General features: G+C 43.8%; 1 protein-coding gene across 1 annotated transcript in view; it reads left to right on the top strand.

Moving 5' to 3' along the window:
- THBS2 (thrombospondin 2) overlaps window positions 1-23,858 on the top strand; it is a gene marked incomplete in the record, with an annotated part of 874,147 nt that overhangs the window by 59,140 nt on the left and 791,149 nt on the right. Inside the window, 1 exon segment of the mRNA XM_029594286.1 lies at window positions 21,591-21,662. Coding sequence (XP_029450146.1) covers window positions 21,596-21,662 — 67 coding nt within the window.

Genomic DNA, 23,858 nt, shown 5'->3' with positions numbered 1-23,858 from the left:
GATGCTTTTAGACACCGGGATTTTAAAAGTTAGTGTCAAACCAAATTGAGAAAGTAAATCTCGGCCCAAGAGATTTACGGGACAATGTTCGGCAATTAGAAATTTCACGGAAGCCTCCCTTCTGCCCTGTGTAGTTTTAATTATTACAGGAGTTAATTCAGTTAAATGTTTTTCACTAGGTTTACCATCAAAACCTATAGTTGTATTTGTTTCACGTGATTCTCTGACGGCAACTGGCTTAACACATATAACAGAAGAGGTAGCACCCGTGTCAATTAAAAATTGCATTGGAACCTGTTGAGGACCTACCAATAATTGAACAAATGGCTCTGATGTTTGTAGGAATACAGTATCTCCCTGGACGATTCCCTCATTCCCTGCCTTATGTCAGTAATTATCAGGCCCCCACAAAGGATATTGTGAGGGCAACTGCTGCGTGGGCTGTGACCCGGACTGCCTAGGCTGTCCCTGGTCCGGTGCTGGTGGTTGTGTATGATAAAAATCAGGGTTCTTTGGCCGTCTGCATTCACTTGCATAATGTCCCACTGCATGACAATTCCAACACTCTACATGGGCTCTTCTATCTGGTGATGGCCTATTCCCCCTTCCCTGTGTCAGGCCACGGCCACCTCTACCCCTTTGCATTCCTCTACCACGGGGGATATATGGGCCATATCCTCCCTGGTATATTCCTGAGGGTGGTTTCTGCATCACATAACAATCCTGTGTACCATCCGGTATATTAGGATCTTGTGAAAAATTTTTACTCTGATCATGGCATTTCGCCTTTTTCTTCTCCTCCAAATCTGCTATTTGCAGTGCCATTAATTTATTGGCTATTTTCTGTTGCTCTTTATGTGGAGTTTGTAACATTTTAGTATGAACTGAAGCAAAATGTAACAGTGTTGCCCTTACCTCAGGCCATGCCTTTGTAGATAAAGCCACAACATTATTTAAATTTGTCTGCATGTTTGCTGGTAAAGTAGCATAAAATAAATGTAAAAACACAGGGATGTTAGGCTGGACATCAGCATCCTGCCCAGTTTGTGCTTTATATGTGTCCATGCACTTTGTCAAATGTGCAGAAAAGTCACCACTCCCATCCCATTTTCCTGCTGTAATGGCTGTGAAATCAATTGTAGTTGGGTATAAAGTATCCAAAGCTTTTGCTAAATTTATTCTATCACGTCCTTGAAACGGGTTGCCATCCACAGCAGGGGTAAGTAACCCAGGACATACACTAACTACGGACAGTTGAGATAAGTTTATACCGCTGGCTGCACATAATGCTTTAAAATCACCGATGGCCAGTTGTGTCCCTGCCGTATTTGTATCTACAGCTTCTAGCCACATTCTAGCTCCTTTATGAATACTTGGCAATTTCTGAATGATGGTACTGATGTCAGTGGGGCTATATGGCTTATATGTAGCTACCGGTTGATTCTGGGCATTTGTTCTTACGAAAACAGGTTGTTGTAATACTCTGTCTCGTGAATCTTTGTGTTGTAATGCACAAGCTATCGGCCCAGCATTCTGCCTTTGCTTTTTTGATCTTGTGAAGGGCGTAGTTGATTCATATTCTAGCAATGATTCACCCCAGACTTCACATCCTTTGACCATGAAGTCATAGTGGATAGAGTCAGCACAATGAACAGAAAGAGTCGACATCAAGTCATCAACTTGCTTCGTGTTCACAGGCCCAATATTTGAACACGGGATGCGACACTGCTGTTTTTCACACTCTTGTGTGATCACCTCCCACCAAGGTCTACCATATTTACTTTTACTGTAACCTTTTAAATAATCAAGCACCCATGTGATTATTGCTACATCCTTCTCCTCCTCATCTTGTAAAGGTTCCTTTACCAGGGTTTTACCCTGGTCTACCTTATCTACCTGCTCTACTTGCTTTAGGGATTCATTTTCTACCTGTACTGCTGTTAAATGTACTCTTCCTTTAATCTCAAACTCATTCCCCTTTTCGGTATCCTGTCCATGTTCTATACCAAGGTTAAGTGATGACGGTTGAGTCTCTCGTAAAGACCCATATCCCATCGGGGTTGGCACCCTAAATTTTTCATCTATTAATTTGTTCGATACCCCTTGTTCAGGTTTGTTCATGCTCTCTTTTTGTGTATCCAGACTTGGATATAATGGAGCACTTGGTGTCTCACTGTATAGGGGCCTATACCCGGCAGGGGTTGGAAAAGTAAAACCACCCTCTTCTCCTGACTTTACCATCTGACAACTCTCTTCTCCTGACTTCATCATTGGACAAGTCATTACATATGGTGGCGGGTAGGGATGAGGATCTACTAGTTGATCCCGAGGATCATCCTTTTGTAACCCCTGGTTAATATTTTCATCTTGACCCTTTACTTGGTCTTGTTTTATTCCGGTTATTGTCTTATCCCTTGCTTTTATTTCTATATCAGCATGATATAGGTCTCCTGTTACTGAAAAGAGGGTCCAGACATGTAAATGTTTTTCCAGGCTAGCCTTTTTCTTTTTCTTGTCTTGTAAGAAATGTTTTAGGGGATATAATCGACTAGGCTTTAAAGAACCCTCTAAAGGCCATGATAGAAAAGAATCTTTTGCCGCATATTTTACCCATTTGTCATTTAATTTGTTTATGATTTCTTTTTCAAATGGGAATAATGTAATGACATATTGGAGCGCCGTACAATTCTGGTCACTATCAATGTATAAGGTACTATGCTGGGGGATCTGCTTAAGGGTTATAGCGTTAAGCTCACTGTTACCTATCTCCGTCATTTTAAAGCTGATCCCTTTCCTCTTGATTTTGCGGCGTAGGCTTCCAAGTACAAAATATCCAACAAATAAGCAGAGCACAAAATAAACAATCGCAAATAACAGCGACCCAAAGAGCTAGATGACAAAAATCTATATCATCCATTAAGTAAAAATAACTATCCTGAGTACTCGTTAACCTGATATTCACACAGGGCCTGGTTTCCGTCTTCTCTCCAAGCACGGTTGATCACTCCGGCTTAAAGAAAATACCAGGAACGCGAATATATTTCTTCCAAAAGTGTTATATTCAGTGTCACCCTCTCTCACGGCCTACTATAATGATCGCAGTCCTGCCGCGGTCGCCATTTTGTTTTTAAACTCTTTTAACTATTTTTATATGAGAGAAAATGACACTGAACAAACTACCAATTGCAAAGGCTTCTTAATGCAATAAAAAAAAATTTATTAGTTTAAATTTGTTACATGCTATATTAATGTCTATATTATAAAACTGTATAGGCTACAACTGACCTATACAGGAAGCAAAGTATCTAACATATATCTGGCAAGCAAATCAATATAAAACACCTTACTGCTATACTCACATTAACCCACGGCCTGTCAAAGTACAGCTTTGCTTGACTACTTCTCCTTTCCAACTGTTTTTATAGGTTTCCTATTATGCATTGCAAGCTAGAAATTTGATTACTCTAAATCAGCTCATTATTGCTCCATACCTACATTCCAGGTCACATTTTCCTTATCATGCCAACGGTCAACATGGCCTAGTTTCTGTTCCCCTTATCAGTGACTTGCACGCACGTCCTGACTTCACAGATTTATTTTCGTACCCAGAAGCATAGCCTCACTTTATTTCCTGTTATTCACTTTCTCAATTCAGACTTTGAATTGCTGAAGCTGTAAGATCTTTTGTGCAACATGTGCAAGTTGCCCACTGGGTTCAGGCCAAGGTTTTCTGACCAAGGTTTTTCGGCCATCAGCATTTTAACAAGACCAAGGTTCACAGCCCTTACCATGTAACAGGGTATCTGTGCCATTGGCCAGGCCCTGTCACGGCTGGCGCCATCTTTAAAAATGGCACGGGCCATCCAGTGCTCCTACCATGTGACAGGGGCCGGCCAATGGCACGGATACCCTGTCACATGGTAAGGGCAAAGGGCCATTGGCGCCATTTTGATTAGTGACAGCCGATGGCCTGAGAGCAGGAGATGGCTCCCGGGACCTCCACTGGACCACCAGGTACTTGTAAAAAGTTTGGGGTGGGGGGTTCGGGAGGGTGGGGGAAGCTAAGGGAACAGTTTTAAAGTGTTGGGTGGGTTTAGGGATTGTTTTGGTGTGCCATTTTTCCCACCCTCCCCCAAAACAATAAGAGAACCCCAGGAACAAAATCGTGGGGTTCTCTTATCGGGAGCCCCCGATTTCTGATGATTTTGAAAATATCGTCCAATATTTTCAATCGTCCAAAGACCGATTCACATCCCTATTGTTTAATATCTATCTTGCCCCCATTGCCAAACTGCTGGCTATCATCACAGATGGTTTTAAGATCTATGCTGATGATACTCAGTTTTATATAAAAGTTCAAAATTCATGGCAAGAAACAGTTGACTCTTTATTATTATGTATGGACACCATTAAACGATGGCTGAAACATAATAAACTCTTGTTAAATACCAATAAGACCACGATGTTGTTAATTCATCGACCTCATTCCACATCCCTACAGGATACAATTTCTGTAGATAATCTTTCATTTTCTCTCTCTAAACCTATTAGGAGTTTGGGTATTCTGATTGATTCTACTTTATCCTTTAAACCTCAAATCAGATCGCTTATTAAAACAGGCTTCTTTAAACTTCGGTTGCTGGTAGGTTTACGACATTTGCTATATGATATTGATTTTTTGATGGTTGTACGGGCAATTATATTCCCACATATTGATTACTATAATGGCCTTTATATTGGTCTACCAAAAAGCTTAATTCATTCGCTACAACTTTTGTTGAATTCAGCGGCAAGGTTAGTCTCTCATTCAAAGCATTTTGAAAGGATTTCTCCTGTTTTACGTAGACTTAACTGGCTCCCAGTTAATGAGCGTATAGTGTTTAAGATTGGTATGTTAGTTTATAAGCTTCTTGCGTCAGACTCTGCATTTTGGTCTAACGCGTTATTAAGGATTTATAAACCTGTAAGATGTTTAAGATCATCCCAATTGAATTTGTTAGAGATCCCTTCAGTCCAATATGCACAATTGTTTAGTACCAGGGAGACTTCTTTATCTATAGCAGCACCAGCTCAATGGAATCTTATTCCTTTCGAACTCAGGTCTTTGGATGATGTTAAAAAGTTTCAAATGTCATTTAAAGAGTTTCTTCTTTGCCGTGCGTACAATATTTAATAATGTGATGTCAGTGAGTTTTCAGTTCGCTGGGACTAAGTGAGCAAAAGATGAGCTATTAAGTGAGATTCTCTCTTGTAGAGAATCTGTTTTGATTTTTCGTGAACATCAATTGCTGAAGGATAGTATATTTGTCTTATTATGATACCTATTTACTATCAATATATGGTATTTTGTTTTTTAGTTTCTGTGAAACTAAATTTGTTTGTATTTTGTCAATTTTAGTTTTTACTATGTATGTATATTTTGTACATTGCTTAGGTCTATTAGTGTTAGGCGATTAATACATTTTAATAAATGAAATGAAATGAAAATGAACTCTGTTGCAGATCATAGTCTCATCTGCAAATAGACAAACTTTACCTTCTATCTCTTCTGCCAGTTCGCTCACACAGATACCTAACAGAACTGGTCCCAAAACCAATGCCTGTGGCACTCCACTTAACACCATTCATTCTTCAGAATAGGTTCCATTTACCATTACACACTGTCTTCTGTCAGTCAACCAGTTTGCAATCCATACTACCTTGGCACCCACTCCCAAGCATCTTATTTTGTTCATGTGTCTCCTATGTGGGACTGTATCAAAAGCTTTACTAAAATCCAAGTAAATCACATTGAACGCTCTTCCTTGATCTAGTTCTCTAGTCGCCCAATCAAAAAAATCAATCAGAATTGTCTGACAGGACTGTCCCTTAGTGAATCCATGCTGCCTGTGGTCCAGCAATCCACCTAGCCTTCGTTAATTATTTCACCAACAAGGTAAGGCTAACTGGCCTGTAGTTTCCAGCTTCTTGTCTGCTCCTGCTCTTGTGAAGAGGTCCACAACTCTTCTCCAATCTTGCAGCACCCCTCCTGTTTCCAAGGATGTATTGAGCAGGTCTTTCAGTGGACCCACCAGCACATCTCTGAGCTCCATTATTATTCTGGGATGTACCTCATCCGGCCTCATGGCCTTGTCCACTATCAGTTATCCTAGCTCTTCCCATACATTTTCCTCTGTAAATGGGGTTGCATCTACCCCACTCCCTTCTCTAGGGACTTCTTTAATGAGCACCAAACTGAAGTATTTGTTTAACATAATCTGATATGTCTTCATTCTCCACACATTGCTTCTTGTCACCTTTCAATTTTACTATACCACCTAGGACCTTCCTCTTTTCTCTGCTATATCTAAAAAATGTTTTTTCACCTTGCTTTACCTATTTGGTAATCCTTTCTTCCACCTGATTTTTTTGTTTTCCTGATTTCTAGAAGATCCCATGCTACTCATGCAATTAATAGCTGTGGCTATTCCCTAAGTAAACTTGATTAATAGCAGTTAATGGACTTCTCCACCAAGAACTTATCCAAACCTTTTTTGAACCCATCTACATTAACTGCACTAACCACATCCTCTGGCAAAAATACCAGAGCTTAATTTTGCATTTAGTCAAAAAGGACTTTCTTCGAGTAGTCTTAAATGTTCTACCTGCTAATTTCATGGAATGTCCCCTAGTCCATCTATTATCCGAAAGTGTAAATAACCGATTCACATCTACTCATTCAAGACTTCTCATGATCTAAAAGACCTCTATCATATCCCCCCTCATGTCTAAATATTAGACTTTCTTAAGATGCTTGTCACCACTTTTTCAAACAAAGATATGAATCAGAATGTTAGTTACAACAAGTATAAATTTAATATTTCCTATCTTTGGAAGCACAGGAGCCATCCTTCAAGAAGGGCATAGCAACACTGTGTCTTGTAATCTCTAGTACAAGCTGTTATTTTATACTTTCAACTATACATAGAAAATGCTTGTGAGAGGATCCTTTGCGCAATATGACAGTGTCATAAACTGAACTTTTCTATACCCTGAGATTATTCCTCCCACCTTAAAAGTTCCTTTATCAACATGGCTTTGATGCACTTTGTTCCTTCTGATCTTCTGTGTTTTGTAAATAGATAGTAGACCTGAGTTCTGAATAGATAGTAGGCCTGAATTCTGTTGCTGGTGCAAGGCCTCTAATTAAAGCTGTGACCTCCGGGAATCTTCAGTTCACCTGGCTTCTGTCAGTCGAGATAGGAATCTGTGAGAACCAAGCTTTATTATGGTTTCTGTGAAAACCAAGCTTGTATTATGATTTAGATATTGCTACTGATGACCTCCTGGCCTTTAATTATAGGCTTTGCAGAGCCTACAGGTTTCTCAGATCTTTTCCAAAGTCTTGAATCTGAGGTCAGCCAGAAGTTCACTGAATCCCAGCAGTGTCAGTGTGAAGCAGCCCGCTGAGGATTCTGGGACTGGCTGAATGAACCAAAGTTCTGAATCAAACTCTTCATTATATCACTCAGCCGTCTCTTCTCCAAGCTGAACAACCCTAACCTCTTTAGCCTTTACTCATAGGGGAGCTGTTCCATCCCCTTTATCATTTTGGTTGCCCGTCTCTGTACCTTCTCCATTGCAACTATATCTTTTCTGAGATGCGGCAACCAGAATTGTACACAGTATTCAAGGTGCGGTCTCACCATGGAGCGATACAAAGGCATTATGACATTTTCTATTTTATTAACCATTCCCTTCCTAATAATTCCTAACATTTTGTTTGCTTTTTTGATTGCTGCAGCATACCGAGCCGAAATTTCAAAGTATTATCCACTATGATGCCTAGATATTTTTCCTGGGCTGTAGCTCCTTATATGGAACCTAACATCGTGTAACTACAGCGAGGGTTATTTTTCCCTATATGCAAACACCTTGCACTTGTCCACATTACATTTAATCTGCCATTAGGATGCCCAATCTTCCAGTCTTGCAAGGCCCTCCTATTATGAATCACAATCCGCTTGTGATTTTAACTACTCTGAATAATTTTGTATCATCACAAATTTGATAACCTCACTCATCGTATTCCTTTCCAGATCATTTATAAATATATTAAAAAGCACTGGTCCAAGTACAGATCACTGAGGCACTCCACTGTTTACCCTTTTCCACTGAGAAAATTGACCATTTAATCCTACTCTCTGTTTCCTGTCTTTTAACCAGTTTGTAATCCACAAAAAGACATTGCCTCCTATCCCATAACTTTTTAGTTTTCTTAGAAGCCTCTCATGAGGGACTTTGTCAAATGCCTTCTGAAAATCCAAATACACAACATCAACCAGTTCACCTTTATCCACTTGGTTATTAACCCCTTCAAAATTTGATAGACAAGATTTCCCTTGAGTAAATCCATGTTGACTGTGTTCCATTAAACCATGTCTTTCTATATGCTCTACTATTTTGATCTTTAGAAGAGTTTCCACCATTTTTCCCAGCACTAAAGTCAGGCTCACTGGTCTATAGTTTTCCAGATCTCCCCTGGAGCCCTTTTTAATAACTGGCATTACATTGGCCACCCGTCAGTCTTCAGGGTTACAAATTTTAACTAATAGATCAGAAATTTCATTTTTGAGATCCTTCAGTACCCTAGGATGCATACCATCCGGTCCAGGTGATTTGCTACTCTTTAGTTTGTCAATCTGGCCTACTACATCTTCCAAATTTACAGTGATTTGGTTCAGTTTGTCTGACTCATCACCCTTGAAAACCAACGCTGGAAATGTTATCTCCCCAACATTCTCATTAGTAAACACAGAAGCAAATAATTCATTTAGTCTTTCTGCAATGGCCTTATCTTCCCTAAGAGCCCCTTTAACCCCTCAAGTCATCTAACAGTCCAACAGACTCCCTCACAGCTTTCTTGCTTTGGATATATTTAGAAAAGCTTTTATTATGAGTTTTTGCCTCTATGACCAATTTAATTTCAAATTCTCTCTTTGCCTGTCTTATCAATGTTTTACACTTGACAATGCTTATGCTTTATCCTATTTTCTTCAGGTGGATCCTTCTTCCAATTTTTGAAGGATATTTTTTGTCTTTCACCTCACCTTTTAACCATGCCTGTTATCATTTTGCCTTCCTTCCACCTTTCTTAATGCGTGGAATACATCTGGACTGCATGTCTAGGATTGTATTTTTAAACAATGGTCATGCCTGTTGAACACTTTTAACCTTTGCAGCTGCACCTTTCAGTTTTTTTCTAACTATTTTCATGATTTTATCAAAGTTTCCCTTTTGAAAATTTAGTGTTAGAGCTGTAGATTTACTTATTTTCCCTCTTCCAGTTATTAGTTTAAATTTGCCAAGTGGCCCCACCACATTACCTCTCTCACCAAATCCTGTGTTCCACTAAGATAGCTCCCTCTCTCATTGGTTCCTGAACCAATTGCTCCATGAAGCAGGCATTTATGACATCCAGGAACTTTGTCTCTAGCATGTCCTGATGTTACATTTACCCAATCAATATTGGGATAATTGAAATCTCCTGTTATTATTGTACTGCCAAATTAGTTAGCTTCCCTGATTTCTCGTAGCATTTCATCATCTGTCTGACCATTTTGTCCAAGTGGATAGTAGTATACTCCTAATAGGGATGTGCATTCGTTTTCAACGAATGTGCAATCCGCAATGCATAAGTCCCTATTCATTTAATTTGTGGGTCCCTATAGTTAATTTTCTGGAGGAAAATTTGGAAGGCTTTAAACAAGAAGAGGGAATGACAGCAGAGGTGCTGCATTGTCTGGACATTTTGCAGAAGCAGGTGCAAGAGAGATTGAGACCTTTAACAAAAGACCACACATACATGTTTGCCACAGTCTGTGATTCCCATGTGACAGGGAAACTCGCACTACAGTTCGATTGTTTCACATTTGTGAAGGACCTGCTGTTAGTAATGATCCATGAACAGGAACGCTGTAGGCAGAGACAGATTAGGCATGAAGCAGAGGAGGAAACAGCAGGCACTTCAGAGAGCAATGTAAGTCAAAGCAGGAGCAGCACTCTGTCAGCGACAGCTAGTACTTCCTCCTCCACTTCAGTACGCCAAAACCATGTTGCCCCTAAAAAAGCATCTGTTCTGGAACAGGCTAGAGTGAAAGCAGCTGGCAAGAAGACTCTCAGCCCACTCAAGCAAAGGAGACCCCAGCACAGATGTCAGTGACACGGTATCTCACAGAGACCATAGAGGACATGCAGACAGATCCACTGGCATATTGGGCACACAAGTCAACTGCCTGGCTAGACCTAGCCAAAGTGGCTCAGCGATATCTATCATGTCCACCAACCAGTATGCCCAGTGAATGTGTATTTTCAATGACAGGGGATATCATGAGCCCTCACCACTCAAGGCTGGCACCAGAGTTGAAGGAAATGCTAGTGTTTTTGAAAATAAACATGCCTTTCCTTGGGTTTCCAAATTTTTCCTGTGAATGGCAAGATGAATAAAAGCAATTTAAAGCCTTGCAGAAGCTCCAACTGCCTCATATGCTCCAGATAATATTAGCATATGTACCTGACCTCAACCGTTGTGCCTGTCTGTCCACTGTCCAGTCCTTACATCACTACAAGGGCCTGACCTCAAACACTGTGCCTGCTGTCCAGCCCTGATGTCACAACAAGGGCCTGACCTCAAATGCTGTGCCTGCCCGTCCAGCCCTTATGTCACTACAAGGGCCTGACCTCAGTGCCTACCCAATAAAGCCCTTACATCACTACAAGGGCCTGACCTCAAATGTTGTGCCTGTCTGTCCACTGACCAGCCCTTACGTCACTACAAGAGCCTGACCCCAAAAGCTGTGCCTGCCCGTCCAGCCCTTACGTCACTACAAGAGCCTGACCCCAAACACTGTACCTGCCCGTCCAGCCCTTACGTCACTACAAGAGCCTGACCCCAAACACTGTGCCTGTCTGTCCAGCCCTTACATCACTACAAGAGCCTGACCCCAAATGCTGTGCTTACCCATCCAGCCCTTATGTCACTACAAGGACCTGACCCCAAATGCTGTGCCTGTCTGTCCACTGTCCAGCCCTTACATCACAAGGGCCTGACCCAAACGCTGTTCTTTTCTGTCCACTGTCCAGCCCTTACCTCACTACAAGGGCCTGTCCCAAACGCTGTGCCTGTCTGTCCAGCCCTTATGTCACTACAAGGGTCTGACCTCAAACGCTGTGCCTGTCTGTCCACTGTCCAGCCCTTACATCACTACAAGGGCCTGACCCCAAGCGCTGTGCCTGTCTGTCCAGCCCTGATGTCACTACAAGGTCTGATTTAAAACGCTATGCATGCTCGTCCAGCCCTTACGTCACTACAAGGACCTGACCCCAAATGCTGTGCCTGTCTGTCCAGCCCTTATGTCACTACAAGGACCTGACCTATAACGCTGTGCCTACCCGTTCAGCCCTTACTTCACTACAAGAGCCTGACCCCAAACGCTGTGCCTGTCTGTGCAGCCCTTGCATCACTACAAGAGCCTGACCCCAAATGCTGTGCCTGTCTGTCCAGCTCTTATGTTACTACAAGGACCTGACCTCTAACGCTGTGCCTGTGCGTTCAGCCCTTATGTCACTATAAGAGTCTGACCTGAAATGCTGTGCTTGCCCATCCAGCCCTTATGTCACTACAAGGGCCTGACCCCAAACACTGTGCCTGTCTGTCCACTGTCCAGCCCTTACATCACTACAAGGGCCTGACCCCAAATGCTGTGCCTGTCTGTCCAGCCCTTACGTCACTACAAGGGCCTGACCTCAAATGCTGTGCCTGTCTGTCCAGCCCTGAAGTCACTACAAGGCCTGACCTCAAACGCTGTGCCTGCTTGTCCAGCCCTTACGTCACTACAAGGGCCTGACCCTAAATGCTGTGCCTGCCTGTCCAGCCCTGAAGTCACTACAAGGGCCTGACCTGTATCACTGTGCTTGTCTGTCCAGCCCTTATGTCACTACAAGGCCTGACCTCAAACGCTGTGCCTGCTTGTCCAGCCCTTACATCACTACAAGGGCCTGACCTCAAACGCTGTGCCTGCTTGTCCAGCCCTTACATCACTACAAGGGCCTGACCCTAAATGCTGTGCCTGCCTGTCCAGCCCTGAAGTCACTACAAGGGCCTGACCTGTACCGCTGTGCTTGTCTGTCAAGCTCTTACATCAATACAAGGGCCTGGCCTCAAATGCTGTGCCTGTCTGAGTTCAGTTCTAGTATTTCTAATTTCAGTTTCATGTATTTGTGCATCACTTCTTTACAGAATATTCTTTTTCCTGTTTTACAACATTTGGAATGTAATGACATAAAAAGCTGACTTAAGATGTTTGTTTGGAGCTTGCATATTTCATATGCTCAATAGTTTTCATGACCTTCATAATATGGGCCATTTTCCCATATCTTTCTTAGGTGCCAACATTAATATTTCTAGTACTATAGAAAACTGGTGGTAGTTGCACTATAGTTCATCCTCTGTGTTCCCATAGTTTACAGAGGCACTGTATAGGGTACAAAGTCAATATGGGTTGATAGTGTAGATTTGGACTTGAGTAGCAGTTTTCTTATTTCTGAGAGCTCTTCAAGTTTCTTTGTCATCAGCTGAAGTGCATAAGCAGTTAATAGCTTCTGGGTATTCACTACACGCCAATGGAACCACCACACTTTTGGAGCAAACCCATTCCAGGGAGCCTTTTCCTGTGAAAAGGAAAGGGAACTCTCCCCGGGTGGAGCCTATGTCTTAGTACCTGCTGGCCCATGTTGAACCTGAACCGCTGTTCACATGGAAACCTCCTTGACGATGGCACACCTGCCTAGGCTCATGCCCTACTCTAGTGGCCAACGCATTTCAAGGAGCCCCTTCCTGCGCAAAGGAAAGGGAACTCTCCCCGGGTGTCGCCTATCTCTTAACATCCGCTGACACATGTTGAACCAGAACCACTGTTCACATGGAAACCTCCTCCATGTTGCCACATTTTGAAGGCTCGGCCCCACTCCAGGGGCCAACCCATTTCAGGGAGCCCTTTCCTGTGCAAAGGAAAGGGAACTCTCCCCGGGTGTAGCCTATGTCTTAGTACCTGCTGACTCATGTTGAACCAGAAACGCTGTTGACATGGAATCCTCCTCCACGTCACCACACTTTGAAGGCTCTGGCCTCACTCTAGGGGCTAATCCATTTCAGGGAGCCCTTTCCTGCTCAAAGGAAAGTGAACACTCCCCGGGTGTAGCCTATGTCTTACCACCCGCTGACACATGTTGAACCAGAACCATTGTTCATATGTAAACCTCCTCCTTGTCGACTTGCCACACTTTGAAGGCTTGTGCTCCATTCTAGGGGCCAACCCATTTCAGGGAGCCCTTTCCTGTGCAAAGGAAAGGGAACTCTTCCCGGGTGTAGCCAGCCTATCTCTTAGTACCTGCTGACCCATGTTGACCAAGAACCACTGTTCACATGGAAACCTCCTGCACTTCGCCACACTTGCCTAGGCTCATGCCCCACTCTAGGGTCCAACCCATTTCAGGGAGCCCTTTCCTGCGCAAAGGAGAGGGAACTCTCCCTGGGTGTAGCCTATCTCTTAGTACCTACTGACCCATGTTGAACCAGAACCGCTGTTCACATGGAAACCTCCTCCACGTCGCCACACTTGCCCAGGCTCGTGCCCCAATCTAGGGGCCAACCCATTCTAGGTATCCCTTTCCTGTGCAAAGGAAAGGGAGCTCTCCCCGGGTGTCACCTATCTCTTAACACCCGCTGACACATTTTGAACCAGAACCGCTGTTCACATGGAAACCTCCTCCACATCGACACACTTGCCCAGGCTCATGCCCCTCTCTAGGGGCCAACCCATTTCAGGGAGCCCTTTCCTGCGCAATGGAAAGGGAAATCTCACCGGGTGTCACCTATCTCTTAACACCCGCTGACACATGTTGAACCAGAACCACTGTTCACATGGAAACCTCCTCCGCCTTCAAAATTCTCGTTTCTATATCTGCTATGTCCACCAGATTTTAAAAGATCTGCAAGAGCTCACTAGATGCCAACGGAACCACCCCACTCTAGGATCAAACCCATTCTAGGGAGCCCTTTCTTGCACAAAGCAAAGGGAAATCTCCCCGGGGCCAGCCTGTCTTGCCTCTATCAAAACCACAGGGACCAGACTACCTCCACTCTGCCAGCCTGTCTTGCCCCTATCAACTTTCTGCCACTCTGCCTTACACCAGTCGACTCACTCTACTCCTTGTGGTATTCTTGCCACTATCATGGTTCCTCAGTGTGTTTGTGCTAGTCTTTCTGCTGCTTTGTCCCTTTATCGGTGCCTTGTGTTTTTTTCTGACACTCTATCTGCTTGCTATGTTCCTCCTTCATTGTGCTATATGATGTTGATGCCACTTGTCTTGCCACTTTGCCTGTCGGGCTGCCTTCGAGGGTTCATGCAACTGTTATTGGTGCTCTCTTTTGAAGCTGTGGTGTGTTTTTGACACTCTCGCTGCTGCTTTGTACCTCTGTTAAAGCACTCTTGCCACTCCTAGTACCCCGTTTGCCCCTTTATAGTGCCTTAGGCTATTCATGACACTTTGGTGCCACTTTGCCACAGTCTAAGTACCTTGGAACTCGTTTCTCATTCTGATGATTACTCCCCAGAACTTTCATCAGAATTGATAATAAAACCCCAATTCTGCAGCCAAAAATAGGCTGCAAATACTTCCCCCATTGACTTTAATGGGAAACGAAACAAATGAAACTAATAAACAAATTGGTTTTTCCCCCTATGAAACTAATGAAACCAATTTGGTTCCTGGTGAAATGAAAACCGAAACAAAACAAATGTTTTCCATCTTCTCCGCCTTCTCACACTGCTCAAGCAGTGAAGCTGGGTGGCTCTCCAGGGGAAGGAGAGAAGACAAAACAAAAAAAAAAAACATTTCTGGCCTGTCCTCCCCTTACTAACCTTTACTTCCCTAACTCTCTCAAGTGGTGCTAGCCCCTTTGGCCTGCTCTATCGGAGCCCTGAACTGTCCCTGCAGCTAGGCCCCAGGAAAAAAATTATGTATGTTGGGGTTTTTATTTTCTTCTTCTATGCAGTAGGCTCCTGACTGTGGTTTCTGCTTTAGCCCAGGAGGTGGCAGTGGCCACAAGTTAGGAAACAGCCAGGACTACAAAGTGTTACCAAACTCTGGCTGGTTCCAAACAAACAAAAGGCATTATTTATAGACAAAATAAAAGTACAGCATAAAGGCCCAGAATCCCTTACTGGGTTGGGATTTAAGGAGGACCAGGCCAGATAGCTATGCCCAGTCTCTTAAGTTATTCTGAGGGAGGTTTTTATATACTCCCTCACAATCCCTTTTAATTCAGAGAAATACCGACTCCATAATCAGCTTTTAAAACTTTAGCAACAATAAAATTAAGATGCAAACAGAAGTCCCGCACCAAGTCTTTTCTACTGAGCGTCACATGTATGATTATCTATCTTCTGATAAGTGGTTGTATGTGTGCACCTGACTCTCAGAGGATGGATCCAATTTCTGGTGGCCAGAATGGCAGACATGGAGGAGATGAAGTAGACAAAGAGGTATATGGAAGAGACAGCAGACCCACCTCTAGTCAAGCAGCTCTTGTGCTGCTTTGGAGAAGCAAGGTCACATGGCAGGAGACCATCAACATGATGTGGTAGGAAGTGATCCTATAGCTAGGATTTGCTCTCCAGGTGATGCTTTGTCCTCTCACACCAAGGATGTTTCTCCAGAGCTGTTTTCCCAGGAGGTAAAGGTTAGGACAGCCATTATAGTGGGTGATTCAGTTATTAGGAATGTAAATAATATGGTGGCTGGTTGGTGTGAAGATAGCTTGATAACTTGCCTGACTGGTGCATAGGTAGTGGACCTAACACAACACCTCCATATAGGTTACTCTTAACAGAAGGCATGGGGGTCACCTTCTCAAAGCGGCATTTACAACCATAAACAGCATGCTGGGCAGACTGGATAGACCATTTGGTCTTCATCTACTATCATTACTATGTTACTGTGTTATGCTATATATGATTTTACTGAGTTCTGGTAAGGAGCCAACTGTCAAAGTACATGTGGATATCAATGACTTAAGAAGAAGATGCAGGAAGGAAGTTCTGGAGATTAAATTTAGGTTTTTAGGTAGGAAACTGAAATCCAGAAACCCAAGGGTTGGATTCTCAAAAATGCTCCCCATTCGATGCACAGGACTCCAGAGGCTGGCTGAACTCCAAGGTCTCAATATGTGGATGAGATGATGGTATAGGGAAGATGGTTTTATATTTGTTAGGAACTGTAGATCCTTTTCTGACTAGAGTGGAATCAGATTGTTGGTGTTAATATTAAAAAAGAGAGAGAGCAACTTTTAAACTAGACTAAGGGGATAAGCCAACAGTTGCTCAGAAGCACATGGTTTGGAGGGATATATCTTCCAAAAATACTTGCAAAACAGAGAAGTTAGAATATCCCAGTAGAAAGGCTGTGATTAAAGTTGAATCACCCAGAGAGATGTAGACAAAGAGAATTAAGATGTGAATGACTCAAAACTGCCTGAATCATTTGCTTATAAACAGGATGTGAATAAAAAAAGAAATGAAAGTGCAAATAAAAAACATACTTTAAAATGTCTGTATGGGGAGGAGTCAAGATGGCCACACAGAAATGACGCGAATGCGAGTAGCTCCAGGTTTCCTGTGGGATTTTTGCTTTTTGGATTAAAAATGCCTCCTAAATGCAAGGGGAAAGTTCAGATTTATCCATCAGTTTCTTTCCCCCTGCCGACTCAACAACTGGAGATAACTCAATTTATGGTGTCGTCACCAGCGATACTCCAGAGAGCCGAGGAGTCTGGTGTGTGGGTCAGCATGGGAGAGGAGGCGTCCCTCAGCCCCGAACTCAGGCAGCCACCATCGCAGAGGGTGAGCGGGGCAAACCTCAGAGTAGTGCCAGCAGAGGTTTCCACTGCCGGTTTCAATGCAAATGGAACACCACAGGATGCTACAGTTTTGGAATCTAATCTGCCCTCGATAGACCTCCTGGTAGGACAGACGGGTACAGGAATATCAGGTACCCTTGTAGAGGTCGAGGTGTTGTATGAGAGCAGTGATATGGGGTAGCATCCTCCATTCCAGAGAACGTTCCATGCAGCGAGATTTTTAAAATCCCAGAACACCCCGAGGTGATGACCCTAGATGCTATCTGGGATCTGGTGGCAGGACTTGGCACAACATTGAATTCTCTAAATAAAAAAATTGACCATTTAAATTGTGAAATCTAAGGAACTACAAATGCAGGTTAATTCATTAACACTTAAAGTATCGAGCCTGGAAGAGAAAGAGAAAATGCAACTATAAAGGATCGAGATGTTCTTGCCAGGAGAATAGAACATTTGGAAAATAAGGACAGATATTTAAATCTGCACCTGCTCAATTTCCCAAGAGTGGTGGGAGATATCCCATATACAACTTTGAAGAAGTTTCTACATGAGAAATTGGGATTTACTGATGAAGACTCACCTTCAATAAATACATGCTTCTTTCTCCCAAAATCCAGACCCTCGAGAATGGTTGCCAGTGTTCCTTTTCATAATGACTTAACCAATTTCCTTGAAAGTTCAGATATGGACATAATTGATAGAGGGACGCTTTTAGTATCCTTCATTTCCTTTAATGATTTGAATTTGGTAATGAAAAATTATTTTAGAAATTACCCTATTACTTTCTATGATTCTCCTATAAAAGACATTTTATTTTTATTTTATATTTTAAAAAATAAAATAAAAATAAAATGTCTGTATGCGAATGCTAGAAATTTGAATGGTAAGATTGTTGAGTTAGAATTTATGGCATTATACGAGGTTGTAGACATTAATAGGCAGTTAAGAGATATGGTGGAAGGAAGATAATTTATAACGTGATATCACAGTGTCCCATTGATTATGTCATCATGATAGGGCAGATCAAATTTGTGGATGGTGGCACTGTATGTAAAAAATGGCATAGATTCATGCATAATAAAAATCCTGCAAGAAACAAAATGCAGTGTGGAATATTTATTGATATAAATTCCATTTAGGATTTAAAGTGGTCGATTTTAAGACCCATGGATGTGACTATTTTATAACACGTGCCCGTGTTATAAAATACAATATCCACGTGCACATGCATGGCGGAGTTTAACATCTGCAAGCGCAAGTGCGGGCAGGTGGCCTTGGCGTGCAGGGGGGAATTTTAAAAGGCAATGTGCAGCAACGTGAGTAGGGCTTTCCCATTTCCCTCCCAGTCTGCTCCAATTAAAGAGTGGACTGGGAGGGAACCCCTATACTCCTACCTAACCTTCCTATCCTTTCCCCTCTTCTCTCCTCTCTGACCCCTAACCCCTTCCTAGCTACTCACAGCCGCGCGCATGTTATAAAATCCGGGGTCAGCGTGCGCAACGGGGTGCACACTTGTGCACCTTGCGCGCGCCGAGCCCTAGGGGAGCCCTGATGGCTTTCCCCGTTCCTGCCAAGGCCGCTCCAAAATCGGAGTGCCTTGGAGGGAACTTTCCTTCCACCTCCCCCCACCTTCCCCTCCCTTCCCCTCCCTAACCCACCCCCCAGCCCTATCTAAACCCCCCCTTACCTTTGTTAAATAAGTTGCGCCTGCCTCCGGGCAGGCATAGGTTGCGTGCGCCGGCACTTGGCCGGCGCGTGATCCCCAGGCACAGCCACTGTGCTGGAGTCCTCTGTCCCTCCCTCGTCCCACCCCTGAACTGCCCCGCCCCTTTTTTCTAGCCCCGGGACATACGCGCGTCCCAGGGCTTGTGCATGTCGCCGGGCCTATGCAAAATAGGCTCGGCGCGTGCAGGAGCAGGTTTTAAGGGTTACGCGCGTAACCCTTTGAAAATCCGCCCCTTAGTGAATAACCAGTGTGCGACATAGCTCAAAATTCTTATCTCGTTTCCTGGAGCCGCCCCTTGTCTGGTAATCCCGGCTCCCTGCCTGAAGATGTAAACAATGTTCCTTAGGATATGTAAGAGATACCATAATGATTTCTTCCCCACAACCCCCCCCACCCCCTGATTATTATGATCCACCTAACTGGCTCACGGATCCCACTCTTGGGGAGCCAGCCACTTGGCATTGGACCCCGCATCCCACCCAATCTCCACCACCTCCAACCCCTCTAACAGCCAGTAAATATAACAAAATGCAACTCTTTTCAACTAAGTAAGCACAAGCTTAGCGCTAGCCAAGGGTGTTATACTCATGCTTTATGGTTTGCAGGCTTTTAAGTTCCTCACTCGTTCAGCCCTGGTCCGACAGCGTTTCTTGCAGCTCAAGTCATTGACCTGGCGCCCAACATCTGTTTCTCCCAGCCTTCTGCCATTTTGACGACAAATCCACAAAGCTGTGCGCAGCTTTAGGCCCTGCAGGTGGGACGGTTACGTCCAGACCAGCTTTTCGGACAACCTCGGCAGCCTCCGTCATATTCTTAATACGAAATGTGACACCCTGATGATGAAAATTTAAGGCAAAGGGGAAAGACCACCGGTACCTGGTCCCTGTTTACTGTAATGCCTGCGTCACATCACGAAGTTCAAACCTTTTTTTTTTTTTTTTTTTTAAGAGTACTGGGAGCCAAATCCTGATATATGTTGATATCCATCTCCTTCTATGCCCATTTCTGCTTGGTTTTGGCGATCCCCAGTATATCCTCTTTCTGCTTAAAACTGTTAAAGTTTATTATGATGTCTCTGGGTGCATTGTCCCTCCTGGCTCTGAGAGCTCTATGTGCCCATTCAACTTTAATGTGCTCAGTCTCTTTGTCTCCACTATCTTGCTGTAAAATAAAGGCACAAATCTCTTTAGCCATTTCATGACAGCCCGAGTAGTCTGCTGATTCAGGGATACCTTTAATCCTCAGATTTGCTCTTTGTGAGCGATTCTCCAGGTCCTCCATTTTTTCTTGGATCGCTGAAATTTCCTGTTTCAGGGCTGAGTTCTCCTATAAGTCATTTAATGCTGCACTATAGCTGTCCACACGGGAGTCGATGTCGTCGACCCTGTGACCCAGCGCCATGAAGTCTTCATGGAGTTCAGAAAATGAGGCGAGGAGATCAGTTTTCTGCTGTCTGAGCTCAGTCCTGAGCTCTAGAAGCCACTGCCGCATTTGCGATTTCGTGGGCAAATCCACTGAACTGGGAGACTGCACCTCCTTATTTTGAGGCGAGAGGATTGGGGCCTCAGCACCAGAGTCATCCATTTCCCCCTTACCGCTTGCTGCAACGTCCAGGCCTCCCTTCCGCAGCTCCACTGCTGCTTTGGTGAAAGAGAAATGTTGCAAGTCCGCCACTCTCTTCCTTGTGGTCATTTAGGCTGTGAGACTTGTCGCCCAAGAGACTCAGACTGGTCTTTCGAGTTACCAAATAAGAGGTTTATTGGTGGTGAGGAGTGGGAGTCTTAGATTCCAGCATCCATCTTGGATCGCGGCTTAGAGCACCCCCTCGTAAAAGTGCATTTTTAAAAAAACTTTTGTCCATTTTGTCAGCTGTAATCTGTGTAAATGATTCTGAAAGCAAACATTTACATAAGTTCACTCTGAAAATTGATATAAATTAGGCATGTATTTGTTAAGGTTTTATGCAGGCTATTACCAAATTACCCCCATGAGGGTAATTTAATAATGGCGCACTCAGAACTACAGTTTGTGTGTAGAAATAGCATGCAGGGTAATTTCAGAGTGGACTTATACGCATAAGTCAACTTTGAAACTTAGTGTGAATACATGAAATGTAGTGTGGCATTTGTGCACATGTTTATACCTGTTTGCTACCAGGTATAAATGTGTGCATGTAGTTTTACACACATATTTTTGAAAATAGAAAATATGATGTAAAGGCCATCCTTGCCCAAACTGCTACCCAGAATGCCTCTTTCTCGTAAAAGTACAATTGTCCTGGGGTTGTACACTTGTACTTTTAAGAGCACAACCCCAGGACAATTTTCTAAAAGCCTGTTTATGTGCATAAAACCTTTAGAAAATCATGCCTTATATATGTAGTACTGTGGCATATTTTCAGGGGCGAGGGAATTTTTCTCCCTGCCCCTCACTCAACACCATTCCTGTCTTCTTATTCTTCTCTGATCTCCTGGAATCAGCAATGAAAACATGATCATTTTTGATGATTTTCTGGCTGAGAATGTGGGGAAAAAAAGGAAGGCGATGGGAAGAGAGATGGGAAAATGGGAGTGGAAGATAAGATGCAGAAATTTGAAGGAGAAATGCACACATGATGGAGAGAAGAGAGGAAAGATCAAATTGACTGGATATATGAGCCTATGAGCAGGAGAATTCTGGAAGGATGATGGGGAAAGAGAGAAAAAGATTGGAGGTCTTATAAAGAAGAAGAGTACCCCCATGTTTTTTCCACTTTTAATCCCTACCATCATTGTTAATATTTTGTTTTCAGTAATTGGTCCTTTCCTAAAGTCTGTTAGAAATAAAGACTAAAAGGTATGTAGTAGTTGATTAGCACTGACACTACAACTGAGAGTCTAATCTTTTTTTTTGTTTGTTTTTATCTAGGCGTTATGTTAAAGAACAGAATACTGTTGTGGATGTACATCTTGCTAACGTGGGTCCCTACATATGCTAAAGGTACTGTTATCCATAAAACTATACACAATTCATCCTAAACTTTCAACATTTTAAAAGCTACCAGGAAGCAGATATATGTGTGCAGTATAATATTAGTTACAGAGTATGACTTAACATAGAATATAATCTAAGAAAAGCAATGAATCAACTTTTATAATTATCAATGGTGTACATTGTAGATGCTTAAATGTATTTCGGTTCATGATTTGGCTGAGGCCTGAGCCTTGTTTTATGATGAGATATTGCAGTCAGTAAGCAGTGTTCTTGGGATACCAGTTAGTGGACAGTGGGTTCCTCCATTTATACTCATGGGATTTTGAGGTGCTTACATAAAAAAATGTAGAAAAAAATTATGTCTGATAACTAGCAATATATTTGATCTTAGTTATTAGCTGACAGTGGAGCTAGATAGAGGACAAAACAGTGTGGCCTGCAGGGGTCACAGAGGGGAGGGAGCGGTGATGAAAGAGAGAGAGGATAACCAGCAGGGAAGGGAAGGGAAGCTAGTACTGGAACTGAATTTTAGTCTGCTCTAATACTTGTAAAGTAGAGATTATTATGAAATAATTTCCCTTTCCTACAATTTGTTGCACTATTATTTAATTAAATGTATACTTAGAGGTCTATGCAATATATCATATGCTAAAATGTTTAGTGTTTGAGTTATTAAAAACTTTACATGCACATTACAACAACCTATTCATAAAGATTTACCATATGCCACAACAGAATTATGCACGGGAACCCAAATATCTGCCTGCTGTATGTTATGACCAGGAGGGACGTGAACCCTTGGACCGACTGGGAGGTTGGTACGACTTTAGGAGATGGCTCCTCAGGTTCCCCCGTTGGGTGGCGAGGCGGAACAGAAGTTGGGACTGGCTGGATCTTTGCCGCAGGAGACTTGGATGGACCTTTGAGAGGTCAAAGAGGCATGAAGTTGCTGTAAGGGCCAACTGGATCTTCGCCACTGGAAGCCCGCGGCCCCCCCGGGAGGAGCCTTTAGGGACCCGGGCTGCTGGGAATTAGGTGGACCTTTGAGAGGTCGGAGAGACATGAGGTCAGTGCAAGGGCCAACTGGATCTTCGCCACTGGAAGCCCATGCCCCCTCCCCCGGTAGGAGCCCGTAGGGACCCAGGCTGCTGGGACTTAGGTGGGCCCTTGAAGATGGATGGTCTGTAAGGAAGTCTGGGGTTGAGTACCAGAGGATTGCTGCTTGCCAGTCCGAAGTCACACACCAAAGGATCACTGCTTGCCAGTCCGAAGTCACACACCGAAGAGAAGTCCGAGAAGAAGCAGGAACCAGGAGACTCACTGGAGTGAGCAGACTCGTTGCCAAGTCATGGAATGACTGTGGGTAGTCTCCTTAAGTAGGATTCAGCGCCTAGCCCATTAGAAGCAGGTGATAGCAATTTAGGGGCCGAGGCCCCTTTAAATCTCGCAGGGAGGCTCGGCCTCGCACCTAAGGGGAGAGTCAGAAAACTGCGCCCGGAAGAGTCTTGTAGAGCAGCCAGATGCCGCGGGAGGAAGCCTGGGGAGCGTTTCCCCTGCCGGGAGCCCCGCAGAACCTCGCGCCCAGGGTTTAGAAGGAAGGGGCATGCCAGAGGCTGGCCCCAGCGCATTCCCTGACTGTGGCTGTGGTGGCGGCAGCGACCCCGACATCGGGAGGCAAGGTAGGGGTTCCAGTTGCAGGCAGCCGCGACCGGGAATCACAACAGTACCCCTTCCCTTTAGGGCACCTCCCTGGAGGTTTGGGTTTGGTCGGATGGTCAGCGTGAAACTGAGCAAGAAGGTTCCGATCTAGGATGTTGGCTAGTGGTTCCCATGTATTTTCTTCAGGGCCGAACCCCTCCCAGGCTAGTAGGTACTCCCATCTCTTCCTATGTTTCTGAACGTCCAGCACCTCTTGGACCTGGTAGGTGGTGTCATCTTCAGAAGCGATGGGTTGGGGTGCTGGAGGCATGCTAGAAGGCCAGGACAGCATCAAGGGCTTCAAAAGTGAGGCGTGGAAGGTGTTATGGATTTTATGTGACGGTGGTAGTTGAAGCTGATAGGACACCGCACCAATCCGATGGAGGATGGGAAATGGTTCAATGAACCGAGGGGCCAGACGCGCTGAAGGTAATTTTAGTTGGATGAATTGTGTACTCAGCCATACCTTCTGACCAGGTCTCAGAGGAGGACACGGTCGTTGTC

Source organism: Rhinatrema bivittatum, chromosome 3 (genome assembly GCF_901001135.1).
Source record: "Rhinatrema bivittatum chromosome 3, aRhiBiv1.1, whole genome shotgun sequence".
In the NCBI taxonomy this organism is placed as follows: Eukaryota; Metazoa; Chordata; class Amphibia; order Gymnophiona; family Rhinatrematidae; genus Rhinatrema; species Rhinatrema bivittatum.
The sequence above is the reverse complement of the archived record's forward strand: the minus strand, read 5'-3'. Positions and strand labels throughout refer to the sequence as shown.